Source organism: Tachyglossus aculeatus, chromosome 21 (assembly GCF_015852505.1).
Source record: "Tachyglossus aculeatus isolate mTacAcu1 chromosome 21, mTacAcu1.pri, whole genome shotgun sequence".
Taxonomy (NCBI): domain Eukaryota; kingdom Metazoa; phylum Chordata; class Mammalia; order Monotremata; family Tachyglossidae; genus Tachyglossus; species Tachyglossus aculeatus.
Window position 1 is genome coordinate 39,315,461 of NC_052086.1, and position 19,729 is coordinate 39,335,189.

General features: G+C 50.0%; 1 protein-coding gene across 6 annotated transcripts in view; it reads left to right on the top strand.

The window, feature by feature from the left end:
* Positions 1 to 17,469, top strand: part of CIT (citron rho-interacting serine/threonine kinase) — a 251,152-nt gene extending 233,683 nt beyond the window's left edge. For 4 of the 6 annotated variants that reach the window (XM_038762428.1, XM_038762430.1, XM_038762432.1 and 1 more), the window contains 7 exons: positions 717 to 825; positions 962 to 1,090; positions 5,131 to 5,211; positions 6,663 to 6,741; positions 7,513 to 7,692; positions 10,611 to 10,944; positions 15,050 to 17,469. In XM_038762428.1, coding sequence (XP_038618356.1) covers positions 717 to 825; positions 962 to 1,090; positions 5,131 to 5,211; positions 6,663 to 6,741; positions 7,513 to 7,692; positions 10,611 to 10,944; positions 15,050 to 15,073 — 936 coding nt within the window. In that variant the 3' untranslated portion in view covers positions 15,074 to 17,469. The remainder of the gene's footprint in view (positions 1 to 716; positions 826 to 961; positions 1,091 to 5,130; positions 5,212 to 6,662; positions 6,742 to 7,512; positions 7,693 to 10,610; positions 10,945 to 15,049) is intronic. The other 2 variants (XM_038762429.1, XM_038762431.1) reach the window with 1 other exon arrangement.
* Positions 17,470 to 19,729: the final 2,260 nt, after the last annotated feature.

Consider the following 19,729-nt stretch of genomic DNA (forward strand, 5'->3'; position numbering starts at 1 on the left):
TACTGTACTCGCCTAAGTGCTTAATAAGGTACTTTGTACACAGTAAGTGCTCAGCAGTGTGGCTCAGTGGAAAGAGCCCAGGCTTGGGAGTCAGAGGTCATGGGTTCTAATCCCGGCTCCACCACATGTCTGCTGTGTGACCTTGGGCAGGTCACTTAACTTCTCTGAGCCTCAGTTACCTCATCTGGAAAATGGGGATTAAGACTGTGAGCCCCACATGGGACAACCTGATCACCTTGTATCTCCCCCCCCAGCGCTTAGAATAGTGCTTTGCACATAGTAAGTGCTTAACAAATGCCATTATTATTATTAATAATAATAATAATAAATACGAATGAATAAATGAATGAATAGGGGAAATGGTAATAATAATAATTGTGGCATTTGTTAAGCACTTCCTATGTGTCTGGCACCGTACTAAGCACTGGTGGGGGGGCGGGGCGAAATACAAGTCATTTTGGCTGGACACAGTCCCTGTCCCTCATGGGGCTCGCAGTCTTAATCCCCATTTCATAGATGAGGTAACTGAGGCACAGAGAAGTGAAGCGACATGCCCGAGGTCACACAGCAGACAAATGCTGGAGCTATTAGAACCCGTGACCTTGTGACTCCCAAGATCATGCTCTATCCATTAGGCCTTAGGGAAGTGTCTGTGAAAGATCATGCATTCATTGTCTCAATTTTTTTCCTCCCCTGCCTCTCCCTTTCCTCTGCAGGAAATAGAAACCTCAGAGCCCTGCAGTTGTATCCATTTCACTAATTACAGCATCATCATTGGAACAAATAAATTCTACGAGATTGAGATGAAGCAGTACACCCTTGAAGGTAAGGGCCGTTTTCTCTTCCGCAGCGTAACCAGGTTACTATTTCCCCTTTCTGTGGAGGCCGGTGATCACTTTTAAGCCGACCAAAGTGTTGAAAATCTGGACTCGATCTATCGTTTTTGTCCTTCCCCCGACAGAATTCCTGGATAAGAATGACCACTCGTTAGCGCCGGCTGTGTTTGCGTCCTCCTCCAATAGTTTCCCTGTCACCATTGTGCAGGTGAACAGTGCGGGGCAGAGAGAGGAATACCTGCTCTGTTTCCACGGTAAGGCCAAGGCTACCGCGGCTGAACCCCGAGACCTCGCTCAGATAGGGGGGCCGAGAACGCGTGGTCACGTATTCCCAGGCACCGGAGGGTTAGGAGAGTTGCTTACCGTGATGAGGGATCGCGGGACCACTTTCTTTACAGATAGTAAGCACTCTTTCCGTGGACTCCCTTCTCCTCTGTTCCAACTGGTAGGAAATGGGCCCAGTTCTACCTCCTGTGTGTCAAGAATCAATCAATCAATCAATCAATCGTATTAATGGAGCGCTTACTATGTGCAGAGCACTGTACTAAGCGCTTGGGAAGTACAAATTGGCAACACATAGAGACAGTCCCTACCCAACAGTGGGCTCAAAGTCTAAAAGGGGGAGGCAGAGAACAAAACCAAACATACCAAAAAAATAAAATAAATAGGATAGGTATGTACAAGTAAAATAAATAGAGTAATAAATATGTACAACCATATATACATATATACAGGTGCTGTGGGGAAGGGAAGGAGGTAAGATGGGGGGATGGAGAGGGGGACGAGGGGGAGAGGAAGGAAGGGGCTCAGTCTGGGAAGGCCTCCTGGAGGAGGTGAGCTCTCAGCAGGAACCCAGAACCAAGAACCCAGCTGGATATCTGGTATATCATCAATCAGGGCAGCAGAATGAAGAACAGACTGGATTGGGGAGAGGAGGGAGGCAGGGAGATCAGCGAAGAGGCTGATAGGGTAATCGAGGCAGGATAGGATAAATGCTTGGATTAATGCGGTAGCAGTTTGGAGGGAGAGGAGAGGGCGGGTTTTAAGGATTATCGTGATGGTGACACTGAATATGTGGGTTGAATGAGAGAAATGAGTTGATACTACCAAGGCTTGTGAGATAGGAAGCCCAGTGGTTTTGTCTACAGAGATGGGAGAGTTGGGGAGGACAGGGAAGACAAGGAGTTCTGTTTTGGACACGTTTAATTGTTTGTTTAATTAATTTAGACCGTGAGCCCACTGCTGGGTAGGGACTGTCTCTATACGTTGCCAACTTGTACTTCCCAAGCACTTAGTACAGTGCTCTGCACACAGTAAGCGCTCAATAAATACGATTGATGATGATGATGATGAGGTGACAGCGGGACATCCAGGTAGAGCTGTACTGAAGGCAGAAGGAAATGTGAGACCGCAGAGAAGGAGAGAGGTCTGGGCTGCAGAGGTAAATTTATGGAATCATCCGCGTCAAGATGTCATTTGAAGCCATGGGAGCAAATGAGTCGTCCAAGGAAGTGGGTGTAGACGGAAAATGGAAGGGGACTGAGCCTTGAAAGACCCCTGAAGGGAGGCACTGGAGGAGCCTGCTAGAGATACTGTGAAGGAGAGGTCGGAGAGACAGGAAGAGAAGCGGGAGAGGACGGCGTCAGCAAAGCCACGGTTGGATAATCTTTCCAAGAGAAAGGGGTCCACGGTGTCGAAGGCAGAGGAGAGGTCTAGGAAGCTTAAGACGGAGTAGAGGCCGTTGGATTTGGAGAGAAGAAGGTCATTAGTGACCGTAGAAAGGAGGGCAGCGTCTGCCGTTCATTCAATCATTTTTATTGAGCGTTTACTGTGTGCAGAGCACTGTACTAAGCGCTTGGGAAGTACAAGTCGGCAACATATAGAGACGGTCCCTACCCAACAACAGGCTCCCAGTCTAGAAGGGGGAGACAGACGACAAAATGAAACGTGGACAGGTGTCAAGTCGTCAGAACAAATAGAATTAAAGCTAAATGCACATCATTAACAAAATAAATAGAATAGTAAGTGTGTACAAGTAAAATAGAGTAATGAATCTGTACAAACATCTGTACAGGTGCTGTGGGGAGGGGAAGGAGGTAGGGAGGGGGGATGGGGAGGAGGATATATGTATATATATATACACGTGTATATATATACACCTGTATATATGTATATATGTTTGTACATATTACTCCATTTATTTATTTATTTTACTTGTACATATTTATTCTACTTATTTTATTTTGTTAATATGTTTTCTTTTGTTCTCTGTCTCCCCCTTCTAGACTGTGAGCCCACTGCTGGGTAGGGACCGTCTCTATATGTTGCCAACTTGTACTTCCCAATGCTTAGTACCGTGCTCTGCACACAGTAAGCGCTCAATAAATACAAATGAATGAATGAATGAGGAGAGGAAAAAGGGGGCTCAGTGTGGGAAGGCCTCTTGGAGGAGGTGAGCTCTCAGTAGGGCTTTGAAGGGAGGAAGAGAGCGAGCTTGGCGGATGTGCGGAGGGAGGGCGTTCCGGGCCCGGGGGAGGACGTGGGCCGGGGGTCAATGGCGGGACAGGCGAGAACGAGGTACGGTGAGGAGATTAGTGGCAGAGGAGCGGAGGGTGCGGGCTGGGCTGGAGAAGGAGAGAAGGGAGTTGAGGTAGGAGGGGGCCAGGGGATGGACAGCCTTGAAGCCGAGAGTGAGGAGTTTTTGCTTGATGCATATGTAGGTTGACAGGCAGCCACTGGAGATTTTTGAGGAGGGGAGTCTGTGAAACGAAGGGGATGGAAACCAGACAGGATGGGATCAAGGAGAGAATTGGAGGAGCAGAAGTGGAGACAGCTGGTATAGACAACTCTCTCAAGGGGTTTAGAGGTGGGACTCAATGTGGCCTAGTGGAAAGATCACAGGTCTAGGATTCAGGAGGACCTGGGTTCTAATCCCGGCTCGGATGCTTGTCCGAGAGAAGCGGCGTGGTTCAGTGGAAAGAGCCCGGGCTTTGGAGTCAGAGGCCATGGGTTCAAATCCCAGCTCCGCCAATTGTCAGCTGTGTGACTTTGGGCAAGTCACTTCTCTGAACCTAAGTTTCCTCATCTGTAAAATGGGGATGAAGACTGTGAGCCCCCCGTGGGACAACCCAGGTCCGCGCTCTTTCCACTAGACCACCCTGCCCCTCGGGTTTTGCGTCTGTCCTCTGCATAAGGAAATTCTGCAATTTTGATGGCCTGTTGCGGTGGCCGAAAGCAGTTGTAGTGTAGGTTCATCAGATGGATTGCTCACCTAACCCACGGGGCTGGGCGGCTAGGTTTCCACCATCATCATCATCAATCGTATTTATTGAGCGCTTACTATGTGCAGAGCACTGTACTAAGCACCATGTTGGGTGGCAGAGGGAGGGAGGGACAGAGAGAGAGAGACTATGCTGTGTCCGCATAGCTCTTGTATTATCTTGTATTTGAGAAGCAGCGTGGCTCAGTGAAAAGAGCCCCAGCTTGGGAGTCAGAGGTCATGGGTTCTAATTCTCGCTCCGCCACTTGTCAGCTGGGTGGCTTTGGGCAAGTGACTTCACTTCTCTGGGCCTCAGTGACCTCATCTATAAAATGGGGAATTAAGACTGTGAGCCCCACGTGGGACAACCTGATCACCTCATATCCCCCCCCAACGCTTAGAACAGGGCTATGCACATAGTAAGCGCTTAACAAATACCATTATTATTATTATTATTATTATTATTATTATTATTATTATTATTAATGTCTCTCTCCCCCTCATCCCCCTCTAGACTGTAAGCTGGTTAGGGGCAGGGAACATGTCTGCCAGGTCTGTTCTACTCATTCAATCGTATTTATTGAGCGCTTACTGTGTGCACAGTCGGCAACATATATAGACGGTCTCTGCCCAACAGTGGGAAGGGGGAGACAGACAACAAAACAAAACATGTAGACAGGTGTCAAAATCATCAGAATAAATAAATATTGTAGTCGCCCAAGCGCTGAGTACCATTGAGAGAAGCAGCGTGGCTCAGTGGATAGAGCTCGGGCTTTGGAGTCAGAGGTCATGGGTTCAAATCCCGGCTCCACCACTTGTCAGCTGTGTGACTTTGGGCAAGTCACTTCACTTCTCTGGGCCTCAGTTCCCTCATCTGGAAAATGGGGATTAAGATTGTGAGCCCCACGTGGGACAACCTGATCACCTTGTATTTTCCCAGCGCTTAGAACAGTGCTTGGCACGTAGTAAGCGCCTAACAAATACCATCGTTATTATTATTATTATTACTATTGATTGAATGTTGACTCCCCGCAGAATTTGGCGTGTTTGTGGATTCTTACGGAAGGCGCAGTCGCACGGATGACCTAAAGTGGAGCCGCCTGCCTTTGGCATTCGGTAGGTGTGAATCGACGCGAGGTTGAACAGTTTGGCCGGGGCAGCTAAACCAGTGTCCTGGGAAAGAATCCCAGCCGGAATTTTCCGGCACGTTTGTCTTCACCCGGAGCCTCAGGGAGGCTTTTCGTCCTTTCGTCCCGAAGAAGGAAACCTAAAGGAAAATCCTTCTGAAGCTTCAGTCAGCCAATCATTCAATCAGTGGTACTTTTTGAGCCCTAACTGTCTGCGGAGCACTGTACGCAGTGCTTGGAAAATGACGGCGAAATAAAGATCAACGAGAAGTGGCGTGACCTAGTGGGTAGAGCACGGGCTGGGGATCAGAGGACCTGGATTCTAATCCCGGCCCCGCCACTTCCCTCCTGTGTGACCTTGAGCAAATCACTTAAGGTCTCTGGGCCTCAGTTCCCTCATCTGTAAAATGGGGTTTGAGATTGTAAACCCTACATGGGACATAGACTGTGTCCAACTTGATTAGTTTGTATCTACCCCAGTGCTTAGAGCAGTGCCTGGCACGTTGTAAGCACGTGGCAAATACCATTTTAAAAACCAAATTGTTCTGGGAAAGATCCCTGGATTGCTAGGGATTAACCTGGGAACGTTTGCGCTTCCGAGTATATACAGTGTATAGGAACTGTCTCTAGAGAGGCAAGAGCGGCCTAGTGGAAAGAGCACGAGCCTGGGAATCAGAGGACCTGGATTCTAATCCCGGCCCCGCCACTTCCCTCCTGTGTGAGCAAATCACTTAAGGTCTCTGGGCCTCAGTTTCCTCATCCGAAAAGTGTGGATCAAATCCTACTCCCTCCTGCCTAGACTTTGGGCCCCTTACGGGACAGGGACAGTGTCCAGCCGGATAACCTTGTACTTTCAAAAACAGTGCTTGGCACGTGGTGGTAAGCGCTGAACAAATACCATAATTACTCATGATTATTAATCACGAATGGCTCAGGGCCCAGCTTCCTAAAATAATAATAATAATAAGGGTATTTGTTAAGCGCTTACTATGAGCAAAGCACTGTTCTAAGCGCTGGGGAGGTTCCAAGGTGATCAGGTTGTCCCACCAGGGGCTCACAGTTTTAATCCCCATTTTACAGATGAGGGAACCGAGGCCCAGAGAAGTTAAGTGACTTGCCCAAAGTCACACAGCTGACAGTTGGCGGAGCCGGGATTTGAACCCATGACCTCTGACTCCAAAGCCTGTGCTCTTTCCACTGAGCCAAGAACCGTGACACGTCATTGGGGCAGAGTCAGTACTTCAGAGCTGCAGGGGTCGTTTTCCTCTGGCTTCACCCCCTGGGAAGTATCATCTCTGGCCTGAAATGGTTTAATCCATCCCGTCCCCGCCGCCGTGACATTAAACATGGCCCGAGAGCCGCTAAATTTGGCCTCGAGCGGTTCTGACGGAATTTGCTGACTTCCTGTTTGTTCTCTCTCTTGGTGGGGTGGGCGTCTAGCCTATAGAGAGCCTTATCTGTTCGTGACCCACTTCAACTCCCTCGAGGTGATCGAGATTCAGGCCCGATCTTCTCTGGGGTAAGTGATGGGGCCCCGCGGACGCATTTCCAAGCATGAGCCCCCGGCCGGATGTTGGGGCGGTCGATCCGTTTTATATGTTGAGTGTAGACTGAGTGCAGGGCAATCAATCAATCAATCGTATTTATTGAGCGCTTACTATGTGCAGAGCACTGTACTAAGCGCTTGGGAAGTACAAGTTGGCAACATATAGAGACAGTCCCTACCCAACAGTAGGCTCACAGTCTAAAAGACTAAGCTGTACTGTCTAAGCTGCACTGTACTAAGCGCTTGGGAAAGGACAATAGAGCAGTCAGCCAATCAGTCGTATTTATCGAGCGCTTACTGTGTGCAGAGCACTGTACTAAATGCTTGGGAGAGGACAATACAACATCCAGACACGTTCCCTGCCCGCAATGCGCTTACAGTCTAGAGAACGGAATTAGTAGACGTGTTTTGCTCCCACTTCCTTCTGCATCTCCCTGACTTGCTGCCTTTATTCATCCCCACACCGCTGATGTCCGTATCTGTCGTTTATTTATTTCTCTTAATGCACAGATCAGTCCTTGATTTATTCATATTCACGTCGGTCTCCTCCTCTAGACTGTAAGCTCGTTGTGGGCGGGGAATGCGTCTGTTGTATCGTCATGTGGTCCTCTCCCAAGCGCTTAATACAGTGCTCCGTACCCCGTAAGCGCTCAATAAATACGACCGATTGACCGAACGTGTGAATGTATGAATGGTCCCTGCCCATTTCACTGAAAGGAAACTTTGGGTCCTTGACTCCCTCAGAACTCCTGCTCGGGCCCACCTGGAAATTCCAAATCCGCGCTACCTAGGACCAGCAATTTCATCGGGAGCTATTTACCTGGCATCTTCTTATCAGGATAAATTGCGAGTCATCTGCTGCAAAGGAAACCTAGCGAAGGAAACTAGCAGCGACCACCCTCGGGGACCCTCTGCCTCTCGCAGGTAAGCATGTGTTTGGACGTAGGGCTGAGCGCATCGTCGGTCGACTGGGGCGGACTTAGTTCTCCCTGGGCTGTGGGTTTCCCCCCCCCACTTCCCACGGTATTTTTTTAAGCGCTTACTACGTGCCAGGCACTGTAACAATAATAACAATAATAATGATGGTATTTGTTAAGCGCTTACTAGGTGTAAAGCACTGTTCTAAGCGCTGGGGAGGTTACAAGGTGATCAGGTTGTCCCATGGGGGGCTCACAGTTTTAATCCCCATTTTACAAGATGAGGCCGCTAAGGCACAGAGAAGTGAAGTGACTTGCCCAAAGTCACACAGCCGACAGTTGGCAGAGCCGGGATTTGAACCCATGACCTCTGATTCCAAAGCCCGGGCTCTTTCCACTGAGCCATGCTGCTTCTCCTCTGTAATAATTATAATAATAATGATGGCATTTATTAAGCACTTACTATGTGCAGAGCACTGTTATAAGCGCTGGGGAGGTTACAAGGTGATCAGGTTGCCCCACGGGGGGCTCACAGTTTTAGTCCCCATTTTACAGATGAGGTAACTGAGGCCCAGAGAAGTGAAGTGACTTGCCCAAAGTCACACTGCTGATAGTTGGCGGAGCTGGGATTTGAACCCACGACCTCTGACTCCAAAGCCCGGGCTCTTTCCACTGAGCCACGCTGCTTCTCCTCTGTAATAATTATAATAATAATGATGGCATTTATTAAGCACTTACTGTGTGCAGAGCACTGTTCTAAGCACTGGGGAGGTTACAAGGTGATCAGATTGCCCCACGGGGGACTCACAGTTTTAGTCCCCATTTTACAGATGAGGTCACTGAGGCCCAGAGAAGTGAAGTGACTTGCCCAAAGTCACACAGCTGACAGTTGGTGGAGCCAGGATTTGAACCCATGACCTCTGATTCCAAAGCCCGGGCTCTCTCCACTGAGCCACGCTGCTTCTCCTCTGTAATAATTATAATAGTAATGATGGCATTTATTAAGCACTTACTATGTGCAGAGCACTGTTCTAAGCCCTAAGGAGGTTACAAGGTGATCAGGTTGCCCCACGGGGAGCTCACAGTTTTAGTCCCCATTTTACAGATGAGGTAACTGAGGCTCAGAGAAGTGAAGTGAATTGCCCAAAGTCACACAGCTGACACTTGGTGGAGCCAGGATTTGAACCCATGACCTCTGACTCCAAAGCCTGGGCTCTTTCCACTGAGCTGCTTCTCCTCTGTACTAAGCACTGGGGTAGATACAAGGTTGGACACAGTCCCTGTCCCACCTGGGGCTCACAGTCTTCATCCCCACTGTAGAGATGAGGGAACTGAGGCCCAGAGACGTGAAATGACTTGCCCAAGGTCACACAGCAGACAGGTGGCGGAGCCGGGATTAGAACCCAGGTCCTTTTGGGTTTGCTCAAGTCAACTCTCAGCCCTCCTTTAGTGACCATCAGCGACTGCATCAGTCCAGTTTGCAAAAGCGGCGTGGCTTAGTGGACAGAGCCCGGGCCCGGGATCCAGAAGGATCTGGGTTCAAGAGTGGGATTAATAATAATAATGGCATTTGTTAAGCACTTACTATGTGCAAAGCACTGTTCTAAGCGCTGGGGGAATACAAGGTGATCAGGTTGTCCCGCGTGGGGCTCACAGTCATCATCCCCATTTTACAGATGAGGTAACTGAAACTTCGAGAAGTGAAGTGACTTGCCCAAGGTCACACAGCAGACATGTGGCGGAGCTGGGATTCGAACCCACGACCTCTGACTCCAAACCCCGGGCTCTGTCCACTGAGCCATGCTGCTTCATTAAGAGTGTGAGCCCCAGGTGGAACAGGGACCATGTCCAACCTGATGACCTTGTATCTACCCTAGCGCTTAGAGCAGTGGTTGGCACATAGTAAGCGCTAAACGAGTACCATAATCATCATCATTCATTCATTCATTGTCATATTTATTGAGTGCTTACTGTGTGCAGAGCACTGTACTAAGCGCTTGGAAAGTACAATTTGGCCACAAATAGAGACAATCCCTATCCAACAAAGGGCAAATTGAGTGCTTTCTATGTGCAGAGCACTGTACTAAGCGCTTGGAAAGTACAATTCGGCCACAGATAGAGACAATCCCTACCCACCACCCACCCACCCACCCACGGGCTTATTGAGCGCTTACTGTGTGCAGAGCACTGAACTAAACGCTTGGAAAGTACAGTTCGGCGACAGACAATCCCTACCCAACAACGAGCGCTTACTGTGTGCACAGCACTGTACTAAATGCTTGGAAAGTACAGAGAAGCAGCGTGGCTCAGTGGAAAGAGCCCGGGCTTTGGAGTCGGAGGTCATGGGTTCCAATCCCGGCTCCGCCACTTGTCAGCTGTGTGACTTCGGGCAAGTCACTTAACTTCTCTGGGCCTCAGTTCCCTCATCTGTAAAATGGGGATGAAGACTGGGAGCCCCCCGTGGGACAACCTGATCACCTTGTAACCTCCCCGGCGCTTAGAACGGTGCTTTGCACATAGTAAGCGCTTAATAAATGTCGTCATTATGATTATTATTAATTCATCAAAGCAGTCTCATCGTAGGGTTTCCCCGTATCGTGTACCACACACCGTTTTATGAGGCATTTTTCCCGAGAGGGCAAGTAGGCTTTCTCTCTTTTCCGTCTGACCGGAATTCAGAGGGGTTGGGAATGATTTCTTGGGAACGTGCCCAGCCCCCGTTTTCTAGACCCCAGACGCTTCTTTAAAGCAAGGCCAAATTTCAAGCGAGGGCAATCCGGGTTCCCCTTCGGGGTCATCGTTCCAACATCCCCTCTCCCCGCGTCCCCCGCCGCCCTTTGGGTGGGCCAGCCCCCGGCGGGCCGAGGGGAGGGAAGCCCGGGTGAGCCGGAGTGAAAATGTAACTTTGAGGTTTTTGTCACTCAGCCGCCCGCGTCAATTGTTTTTGAATGACAGCAGCCCTAACAAGAGGGGTCCCCCGACCTATAACGAGCACATAACCAAGCGCGTGGCCTCCAGCCCCGCGCCCCCGGAAGGCCCCAGCCACCCTCGGGAACCGAGCACACCCCACCGCTACCGAGAAGGGAGGCCGGAGCTGCGCCGGGATAAATCCCCCGGCCGGCCCCTGGAGAGGGAGAAGTCTCCGGGCAGGCTCCTCAGCACGCGGCGGGAGCGCTCTCCGGGAAGGTTGTTCGACGAGACCAACAGGGGCCGCCCGCCTGTCGGAGCCGTGAGGACCCCGCTCTCCCAGGTCAATAAGGTACGCTCCTTCTTTTCCTCTTCCTTCTCCTCCTCCTCCTCCTCCTCTTCCTCCTCCTCCTCCTCCCCTCTTTCTTGTGCTCCTCCTCCTCTTCCTGCTCCTCTTCTTCTTTGTGCTGCTCCTTCTCTTCCTCCTCCTCTTCCTTGTCCTCCTCCTCCTCCTTCTCCTCCTCCTGTTCCTGTCCCTTGTGCTTCTCCTCCTTTTCCTTGTTCTCCTCCTCCTCCTCTTCTTCCTTGTCCTCCTCCTCCTTCTCCTGTTCCTTGTGCTTCTCCTCCTTTTCCTTGTCCTCCTCCTCCTCCTCCTCTTCTTTGTCGTTGTCCTCCTCCTCCTCCTCTCCTCTTCCTTGTCCTCCTCCTCTTCTTCCTCCTCCTCCTCTTTTGTGCTCATTCTCCTCCTTCTCCTTTTCCTTGTGCTTCTCCTCCTTTTTCTTGTCCTCCTCCTCCTCTCCTCTTCCTTGTCCTCCTCCTCCTCCTTCTCCTCTTCCTTGTGCTTCTCCTCCTTTTCCTTGTCCTCTTCCTTCTCCACTTCCTTGTGCTTCTCCTCCTTTTCCTTGTCCTCCTCTTCCTCCTCCTCTCCTCCTCCTCTCCCTCCTCCTCCTCTTCTTTGTGCTCCTCCTCCTCCTTCTCCTCTTCCTTGTGCTACTCCTCTTCCTTGTGCTTCTCCTCCTCCTCTCCTCTGCCTTGTGCTCCTCCTCCTCTTCCTCCTCCTCCTCCTCCTCTTCCTTGTGCTCCTCCTCCTCTTCCTTGTCCTCTTCCTCTCCTCTTCCTTGTGCTCCTCCTCCTATTCCTCCTCCTCCTTCTCTTCCTCCTCCTCCTTGTGCTCCTCCTCTTCCTCCTCCTCCTCCTCCTTCTCCTCTTCCTTGTGCTCCTCCTCTTCTTCCTTCTCCTCCTCCTTCTCTTCCTCCTCCTCCTTGTGCTCCTCCTCTTCCTCCTCCTCCTCCTCCTTCTCCTCTTCCTTCTGCTTCTCCTCCCTTTCCTCTTCCTCGTCCTCCTCCCCCTCCTCCAGTCGAATCGAAGCTCCTGGAGGGCCCGGCTCGGGCGGGCCGTCCTCCCCCCACGGGAAACGCTCCTTAAGCGCCATTGATTGGATGGAATGAGGGGGAGCCGGTTGGCATCGCCGAGCGGGTATCGGGCGCCCGTCCGTTCTCACGTGAGCACCGGGTTCGGTGCCCGGTGCCCAGTGAGCCCTCGGGAAATACCACTGAACGATGAACCGGGGAGCAGAGTGGTCTAGTGGAAAGAGCCCGGGCCCGGGACTCAGAAGATGAGGGTTCTAATTCCGGCTCCGCTGCCTGTCTGCTGTGCCGCTTCACGTCTCTGGGCCTCGGTTTCCTCATCTTTAAAATGTGAGCCCCATGTGGGATGGGGACTGTGTCCAACCCGACTATCTCGGTTAGATATCTTGGGGAAGCAGCGTGACTCAGTGGAAAGAGCCCCGGCTTTGGAGTCAGAGATCACGGGTTCAAATCCCGGCTCCACCACTTGTCAGCTGGGTGACTTTGGGCAAGTCACTTCACTTCTCTGGGCCTCAGTTACCTCATCTGTAAAATGGGGATTAAGACTGTGAGCCCCACGTGGGACGACCTGATCACCTTGTATCCCCCCCCCAGCGCTTAGAACAGTGCTTTGCACATAGTAAGCGCTTAACAAATACCATTATTATTATTATTATTATTATTATTATTATTATTATTATTCTCTGGGCCTCAGTTCCCTCATCTGGAAAATGGCGATGAAGACTGTGAGCCCCACGTAGGACAACCTGATCACCTTGTATCCCCCCCAGCGCTTAGAACAGTCCTTTGCACATAATAAGCGCTTAATAAATGCCATCATTATTATTATTATCTCGTAGCTACCCCAGCACTTAGTACAGTGTCTGGCACATGGTAAGTGTCTAACAAATACCACAGTTATTATTATGAACCAGGGAGCTGAAGAAAGTTAAGAGGGAATTCGGGATATGTGAAGAGTAGCCCCCCCTCCTCCCATCACTTCTAGTATCCGTTATCTACTATCACTTTTATTCATTCATTCTTTCATTCAGTAGTATTTATTGAGCGCTTACTGTGTGCAGAGCACTGGACTAAGCGCTTGGGAAGTGCAAGTCGGCAACGTATAGAGACCGTCCCTACCCAACAATGGGCTCTGAAGCGTTTGTCGAACATTACGGAGCAAGGATGGAAGGGAGTAGCAACAACCCTTCATGGGGTTCCCCCAACCATCCCAGTGGCACCTTGCACCCCGAGAGTGACCATGGGTGGACGAGGAGAGCAGGTGAGCTGAACAGTGAAAGTGGAGAAGAAAGAGAGCCCTCAAATCAAACAATCAATGGTATTTATTGAACTCTTATTCATTCATTCATTCGATCGTATTTATTGAGCGCTTACTGTGTGCAGAGCACTGTACTGAGCGCTTGGGAAGTCCAAGTTGGCAACATATAGAGACGGTCCCTACCCAATAGCGGGCTCACAGTCTAGAAGGGGGAGACAGACAACAAAACAAAACATAATAACAAAATAAAATAAATAGAATAGTACATATGTACAAGTAAAATAGAGTAATAAATATGTACAAACATATATACAGGAAGGGGGAGACAGACAACAAAACAAATTAACAAAATAAAATAAATAATAATAATAATGATGGCATTTATTAAGTGCTTACTCTGTGCAAAGCACTGTTCTAAGCGCTGGGGAAGATACAAGGTTATCAGGTCCCATGTGGGGCTCACAGTCTTAATCCCCATTTTACAGATGAGGTAACTGAGGCCCAGAGAAGTTAAGTGACTTGCCCAAAGTCACACAGCTGATAACTAGCAGAGCCAGGATTTGAACCCATGACCTCTGACTCCAAAGCCTGGGCTCTTTCCACTGAGCCACGCTGTACTGTACTAAGTGCTTGAGAGAATATGATACAATAATAATAATGAGATTTATTAAGTGCTTACTATGTGCAAAGCTGTTCTAAGCGCTGGAGAGGTTACAAGGTGATCTGGTTGTCCCACGTAGGGCTCACAGTCTTAATCCCCATTTGGCAGATGAGGGAACTGAGGCCCAGAGAAGTGAAGTGACTTGCCCAAAGTCACACAGCTGACAAGTGGCGGAGCCAGGATTGGAACCCGTGATCTCTGACTCCAAAGCCCGGGCTCTTTCCACTGAGCAAAGCTGCTTCTCACTTTAATAAGAATAATAATTGTGGTACTTGTTAAACGCTTACTATGGACCAGGCACTGTGGTAAGCACTGGGGTAGATACAAGTTTATCACGTTGGACGCAAGTCCCCGTCCCACATGGGGCTCATGGTCTCAATCCCCATTTTACAGATAAAGTAACTGAGACACAGAGAAGTGAAGTGACTCACCCAAGGTCACACAGAAGGCAAGCGGCGGAGCCGGGATTAGAACCCTTGACCTTCTGACTCCCGGGCCCGGACTGTAGCCACTAGGCCATCCCTATATGTTGCCAACTTGTACTTCCCAAGCGCTTAGTACAGTGCTCTGCACACAGTAAGCACTCAATAAATACAATTGAATGAATGAATGAACGAGCTTACAGTCTTGAAGGGGATGAGAACGGGGGATTTCCTGCAAATTGCACTCCATCAATCACTGGCATTTATTGAGCACTCACTGCATGAGAGTCAGCGTGGCTCAGGGGAAAGAGCGCTGGCTTTGGAGTCACAGGTCGTGGGTTCAAATCCCTCCTCTGCCAATTGTCAGCTGTGTGACTTTGGGCAAGTCACTTCACTTCTCTGGGCCTCGGTTCCCTCATCTGCAAAATGGGGATTAAGACTGTGAGGCCCCCCATGGGACAACCAGATCACTCTGTAACCTCCCCAGCGCTTAGAACAGTGCTTTGCACATAGTAAGCACTTAATAAATGCCATCATCATTATTATTATTATGCAGAGCACCGTACCAAGCGCTCGGGAGAGAGCAGCGATGTTGGCTCTTCCGGCCCCGGTGCCTGACGAGCGACTCGAAAGAGCGGGCGGGAGAGGGATTCGGTGACGGGCGCTCGGACCCTCGGGTGGGGCGGCGAGCCTTGGAGCTCCAAGGGGCCCGCTGAACCCATCTTCATTTTTTTTCCTCCCCTTCTAAGGTCTGGGACCAGTCTTCGGTGTAAGTCTCGGCCGGAAAACCGACGCCTCCTCTAGATATCTGCAGGAAAACCTAAAGAGATAACACTGAGCATGTGCACATCATCCTCCTGCCCAGGGGACAGTTGACGACCTCCCCTCTCCCGCCCTCCCGCCCCCTCCGGGGCCCGTAGCTCCTCAGTAAATCCGCCCCAGCACCCCAGGAGATGCAGGCGAAATCTTTGGGAACCGTCTGCCTCTCGGTGTCTTCTTTTTTCTTTCTTTTCCCCCTCCTCCCCCTTGCCTTCTTGCAGCCGCACCCTTCGCATTTTGTACCACCGTTACTCTCCCGAGCCGTTCATAAACTTTTGTACTCTGCTTGCGTCCCTGCCCGGTTCTTCGAGGAAACAAACAGGATGCGGTGCACTTACTAGCGCATTTAAAAGATCACCATTTTCTCCTCTCTTTCTTTCTTTTTCTTTTCTTTTAATTTTTTTGGGGTTTTTTTTTTTTTTAAAAAGCGATGGAAGTCTCGAGAAATTTGGACAAAAACAAACTCCGGGACGAGGGTTAGCCACTCTGCCCGATGGCGCCGTACTACTGAAATGTAAATCGATCTCCTTCAGTTTGGTCCCCTTCCCGCCCCCATCTAGGGTCCCTCTCTGGGTTCCCTCGTTTGCAAGCGGCCCTTCTGACCCAGGAAGACATTGTAGCCAAATGGCTGTGGAGCCCATTGCCTTTTGTAGCCTCTCTCCCCAGATCTCGCAGGTTCTGAATGTCCACCCGTCCGCGGTCTTCGTTAAGAGGTTGGGCGGCCGGAGGCCGGAGACCTCACGGAGCTTCCCCTTTCTCGGCCGCCGTTTCCCTCGACTCCGGCCGGAGAGGGGGCCGAGGGGAGTCCGGCCGTGACCCACCTCCGGGTCGGGAAAGAGACTCCCTAGGCCTGGCGCGTGGCGGTCCTCCGCGTGCTACCACGCCGTCGTCCCCGTCGACGGGTCGCTCTGCTCCCTGACGGAGGGTGACTCGCCCCGGAAGCCAACTGAGGCCCGGTGACCCCCCGCCAGATTGCGGGCCCAACCCGAGAGCCCCAAAAGGCGGCCCGGACCTCGTCCCGAGCGAGCCCGGCCTAGAGATCGGGCCGGCGATCCCTCTTGGATCTCGGAGGTCTCCGGTCAGCCGAGCTCTCCCCCCGAGCCGCACCCCTTTAAAGCCTCTCCCCTCACGTCCGACCCGGGACGAGGGCGGGGGAAAAGCGGGAAAGGAAGCCGCCACCTCGATCCCACGGAAATGGAGACGTTGTCTTCGGATGCGGTGGGCCCCGGGGCGGAATGGGAGCTTGGGGTTCCTGACGCCGGACCGTTGAATTACAGAGAGCTCTCGCGTTTGAGCCGGCAAAGAGCGCGGCCTTATTTCACTTCGAACCCCCCCAACCTTCCACGAGCCGCCGATCGAAGCTCATTATCTGGGAGGACTTCGATTCGGGCCTCAAACAAAGCCAAGGCACCGAAAAAACAATTTTCAAGGGAGGGTGAATTGGCTTCAGCCTCGTTCAGAGGCGGGGGGATGGAGCGAGGCAGGTTCCCTCTCGGTGTCTGCAGTTTAGCTCCCTTTCCGATTTGCACTCCAGCCCGAACTCCTCTCCTCCTTGCTCGTCTCTTACCTAGTGCTCACCTCTTGGAGATTCCCGTAAAACTCCCAGCACTGTCAGTACTTTTGGCAAGTATTATGGTTGTTGTGTTCTGCGTGTTTGTCCGGAGGTTGGTTTGTTTTTTGGTTGGTTTGTTTTTTAAAATTTATTTTCACTCTTAGAGCCGAAGATGTGACCGAAAATTTGCTGATGTTTTGTTTTCATTTTTTTCGGTTTGTTTTGTTTGGGGTTTTTCGTCATCTCTTGGTTCCCAAATATTTTGGAAGGCCCCTGAAATCAGTCCGTTGGCCCTCTCATTTTATTTAGGGTCTCCAGGAGAAACAGGCTTCTCAAGTCCCGAAAGTGTATACCTTGTGTCTTGTTTGTGAAATGCTTCCTGCTATAGAAATAGCTCAAAAGATTGTACATATTTACAAGAAACTTTATATTCGTAAAAAAACAAAACAAAACAAAGGGAATTGAATTGGTTTCTACTTTTTTATCGTAAAAGGTGCATTTTTCAACACTAACTTTTGGTTTTAATGGTGGTTGGGAATGGCCATCTTCATCGGATGGGTGGGAGCTCACTGTGACCACCAAGATCCCGGGAGGAGAAAATAAGGTAACGTGCAACAGCAGCTAAAAGCTTGTTGGCATAATAAGGTTCTCAGTTTCCAATAAAACAGGCTTTTTTCTTCATTACCTTTTTTATTATTAACAAGGAAAAAGGACACGCGGTATGCCTCAAGATCCACCCTGAAAATAACGAACTTTTGTTGTGGAACAATAATCAAATAAAGCAATTAAATACATTGACTGGTACGTTGACGTGACCTCTTCCTTGGACGCAAAAGAACGTCGTAAACTTCTTCCGTCACGGCGGTCGGGACCGAATCGCTTTGCCGGGGCTGGGTGATACTTGGCTCTCGGCATCTCCTGACCGGGACGGAAGGGAGCCCGGCTTTAATAATAATAATAATAATGGCATTTATTAAGCGTTTACTATGTGCAAAGCACTGTTCTAAGTGCTGGGGTAATAATAATAATAATAATGGCATTTATTAAGCGCTTACTATGTGCAAAGTACTGTTCTAAGCGCTGGGGAGGTTACAAGGTGATCAGGTTGTCCCTCGTGGGGCTCACAGATTTAATCCCCATTTTACAGATGAGGCAACTGAGGCCCGGAGAAGTTAAGTGACTTGCCCAAAGTCACCCAGCTGACAATCGGTGGAGCCGGGATTTGAACCCATGACCTCTGACTCCAAAGCCCGTGCTCTTTCCTACTGAGCCACGCTGCTTCTCAGCAGCATGATAGACACAAGGTAATCAAGTTACCTTGTAGATACAAGGTAATCAAGTTGTCCCACGTGGGGCTCACAAACTTAATCCCCATTTTACAGATGAGGTAACTGAGGCACAGAGAAGTGAAGTGACTTGCCCAAAGTCACACAGCTGACAAGTGGTGGAGTCGGGATTCGAACCCATGACCTCTGACTCCGAAGCCCAGGCTCTTTCCACTGAGCCACGGGCTTTGGCCAGTTCCAAGACATTGCCTCACCCTAGAACTTGCCAGAGCAGATCGTCCGATTCTTCTGGAGGAATGAGTTCCTCTCGGCGACTCAGATGAGGAAACCAAGGCACACGGAAGTTAATAATAATAATAATGATTGTGGTGCAAGTGACTTGTCCAAAGTCCTACAGCAGGCAAGCTGGGATTAGAATAATAATAATAATGGCATTTGCTAAGCGCTATGTGCAAAGCACTGTTCTAAGCGCTGGGGAGGTTACAAGGTGATCAGGTTGTCCCACGGGGGGCTCACGGTCTTTATCCCCATTTTACAGGTGAGGTAACTGAGGCCCAGAGAAGTGAAGTGACTTGCCCAAAGTCACACAGCTGACAGTTGGCGGAGCCAGAATTTGAACCCATGAACTCTGACTTCAAAGCCCAGGCTCTTTCCACTGAGCCACGCTGCTTCTCTCTTCCCAGGCCCAGGCTCATTACCCAGAACCAGGTATTATTCATTCATCCAATCGTATTTATTGAGCACTGTGTGCAGAGCACTGTGCTAAGCGCTTGGGAAGTACAAGTTGGCAACATATAGAGACGGTCCCTACCCAACAGTGGGCTCACAGTCTAGAAGACTGTGGGAATCGTGGGAATTTCATAGGCCAGAGGGCTGGAATGAGAGGTCATTCATTTGAGCCATCCCTCTGCCTCTGGGCAGGCCCCCCAACAATATAACTCCTTTTTTAAAAAAAATGGTATTTGTTAAGTGTTTATAATGTGCCAGGCACTGTTCTAAGAGCTGGGTAGGTACGAGGTAATCAGAGTGGACACAGTGCATGCCCCACATGGGGCTCACGGTCTTCATCCCCATTGTACAGAGGAGATAACCGAGGCCAAGAGAAGTGAAGTGACTCGCCCAAGTTCACACCCCAGGCAAGTGACTGGGGTCTCTTCCTCCCTTCAAGTCTCTTCCCCCCTTCAAGGCCCTACTGAGAGCTCACCTCCTCCAGGAGGCCTTCCCAGACTGAGCCCCTTCCTTTCTCTCCCCCTCGTCCCCCTCTCCATCCCCAACATCTTACCTCCTTCCCTTCCCCACAGCACCTGTATATATGTATATATGTTTGTACATATTTATTACTCTATTGATTTATTTATTTTACTTGCACATATCTATTCTATTTATTTTATTAGTATGTTTGGTTTTGTTCTCTGTCTCCCCCTTTTAGACTGTGAGCCCACTGTTGGGTAGGGACTGTCTCTATATGTTGCCAATTTGTACTTCCCAAGCACTTAGTACAGTGCTCTGCACACAGTAAGCGCTCAATAAATACGATTGATGATGATGATGATGAAGTGACAGAGAAGCAGGAGGAGAGGAAAAAGGGGGCTCAGTCTATTTAGGTGTAACAACAAGCGCTCAATAAATACGATTGAATGAATGAATGAATGAACAACCACTTTCTGCTACGTGTCGTTTTCTACGCTGGTTTCGGGTCTAACATTTTTGTTTTAAACACATATACCTCCCACCCGAGGTTATCAATCAATCCATCAATCAATCAATCGTAT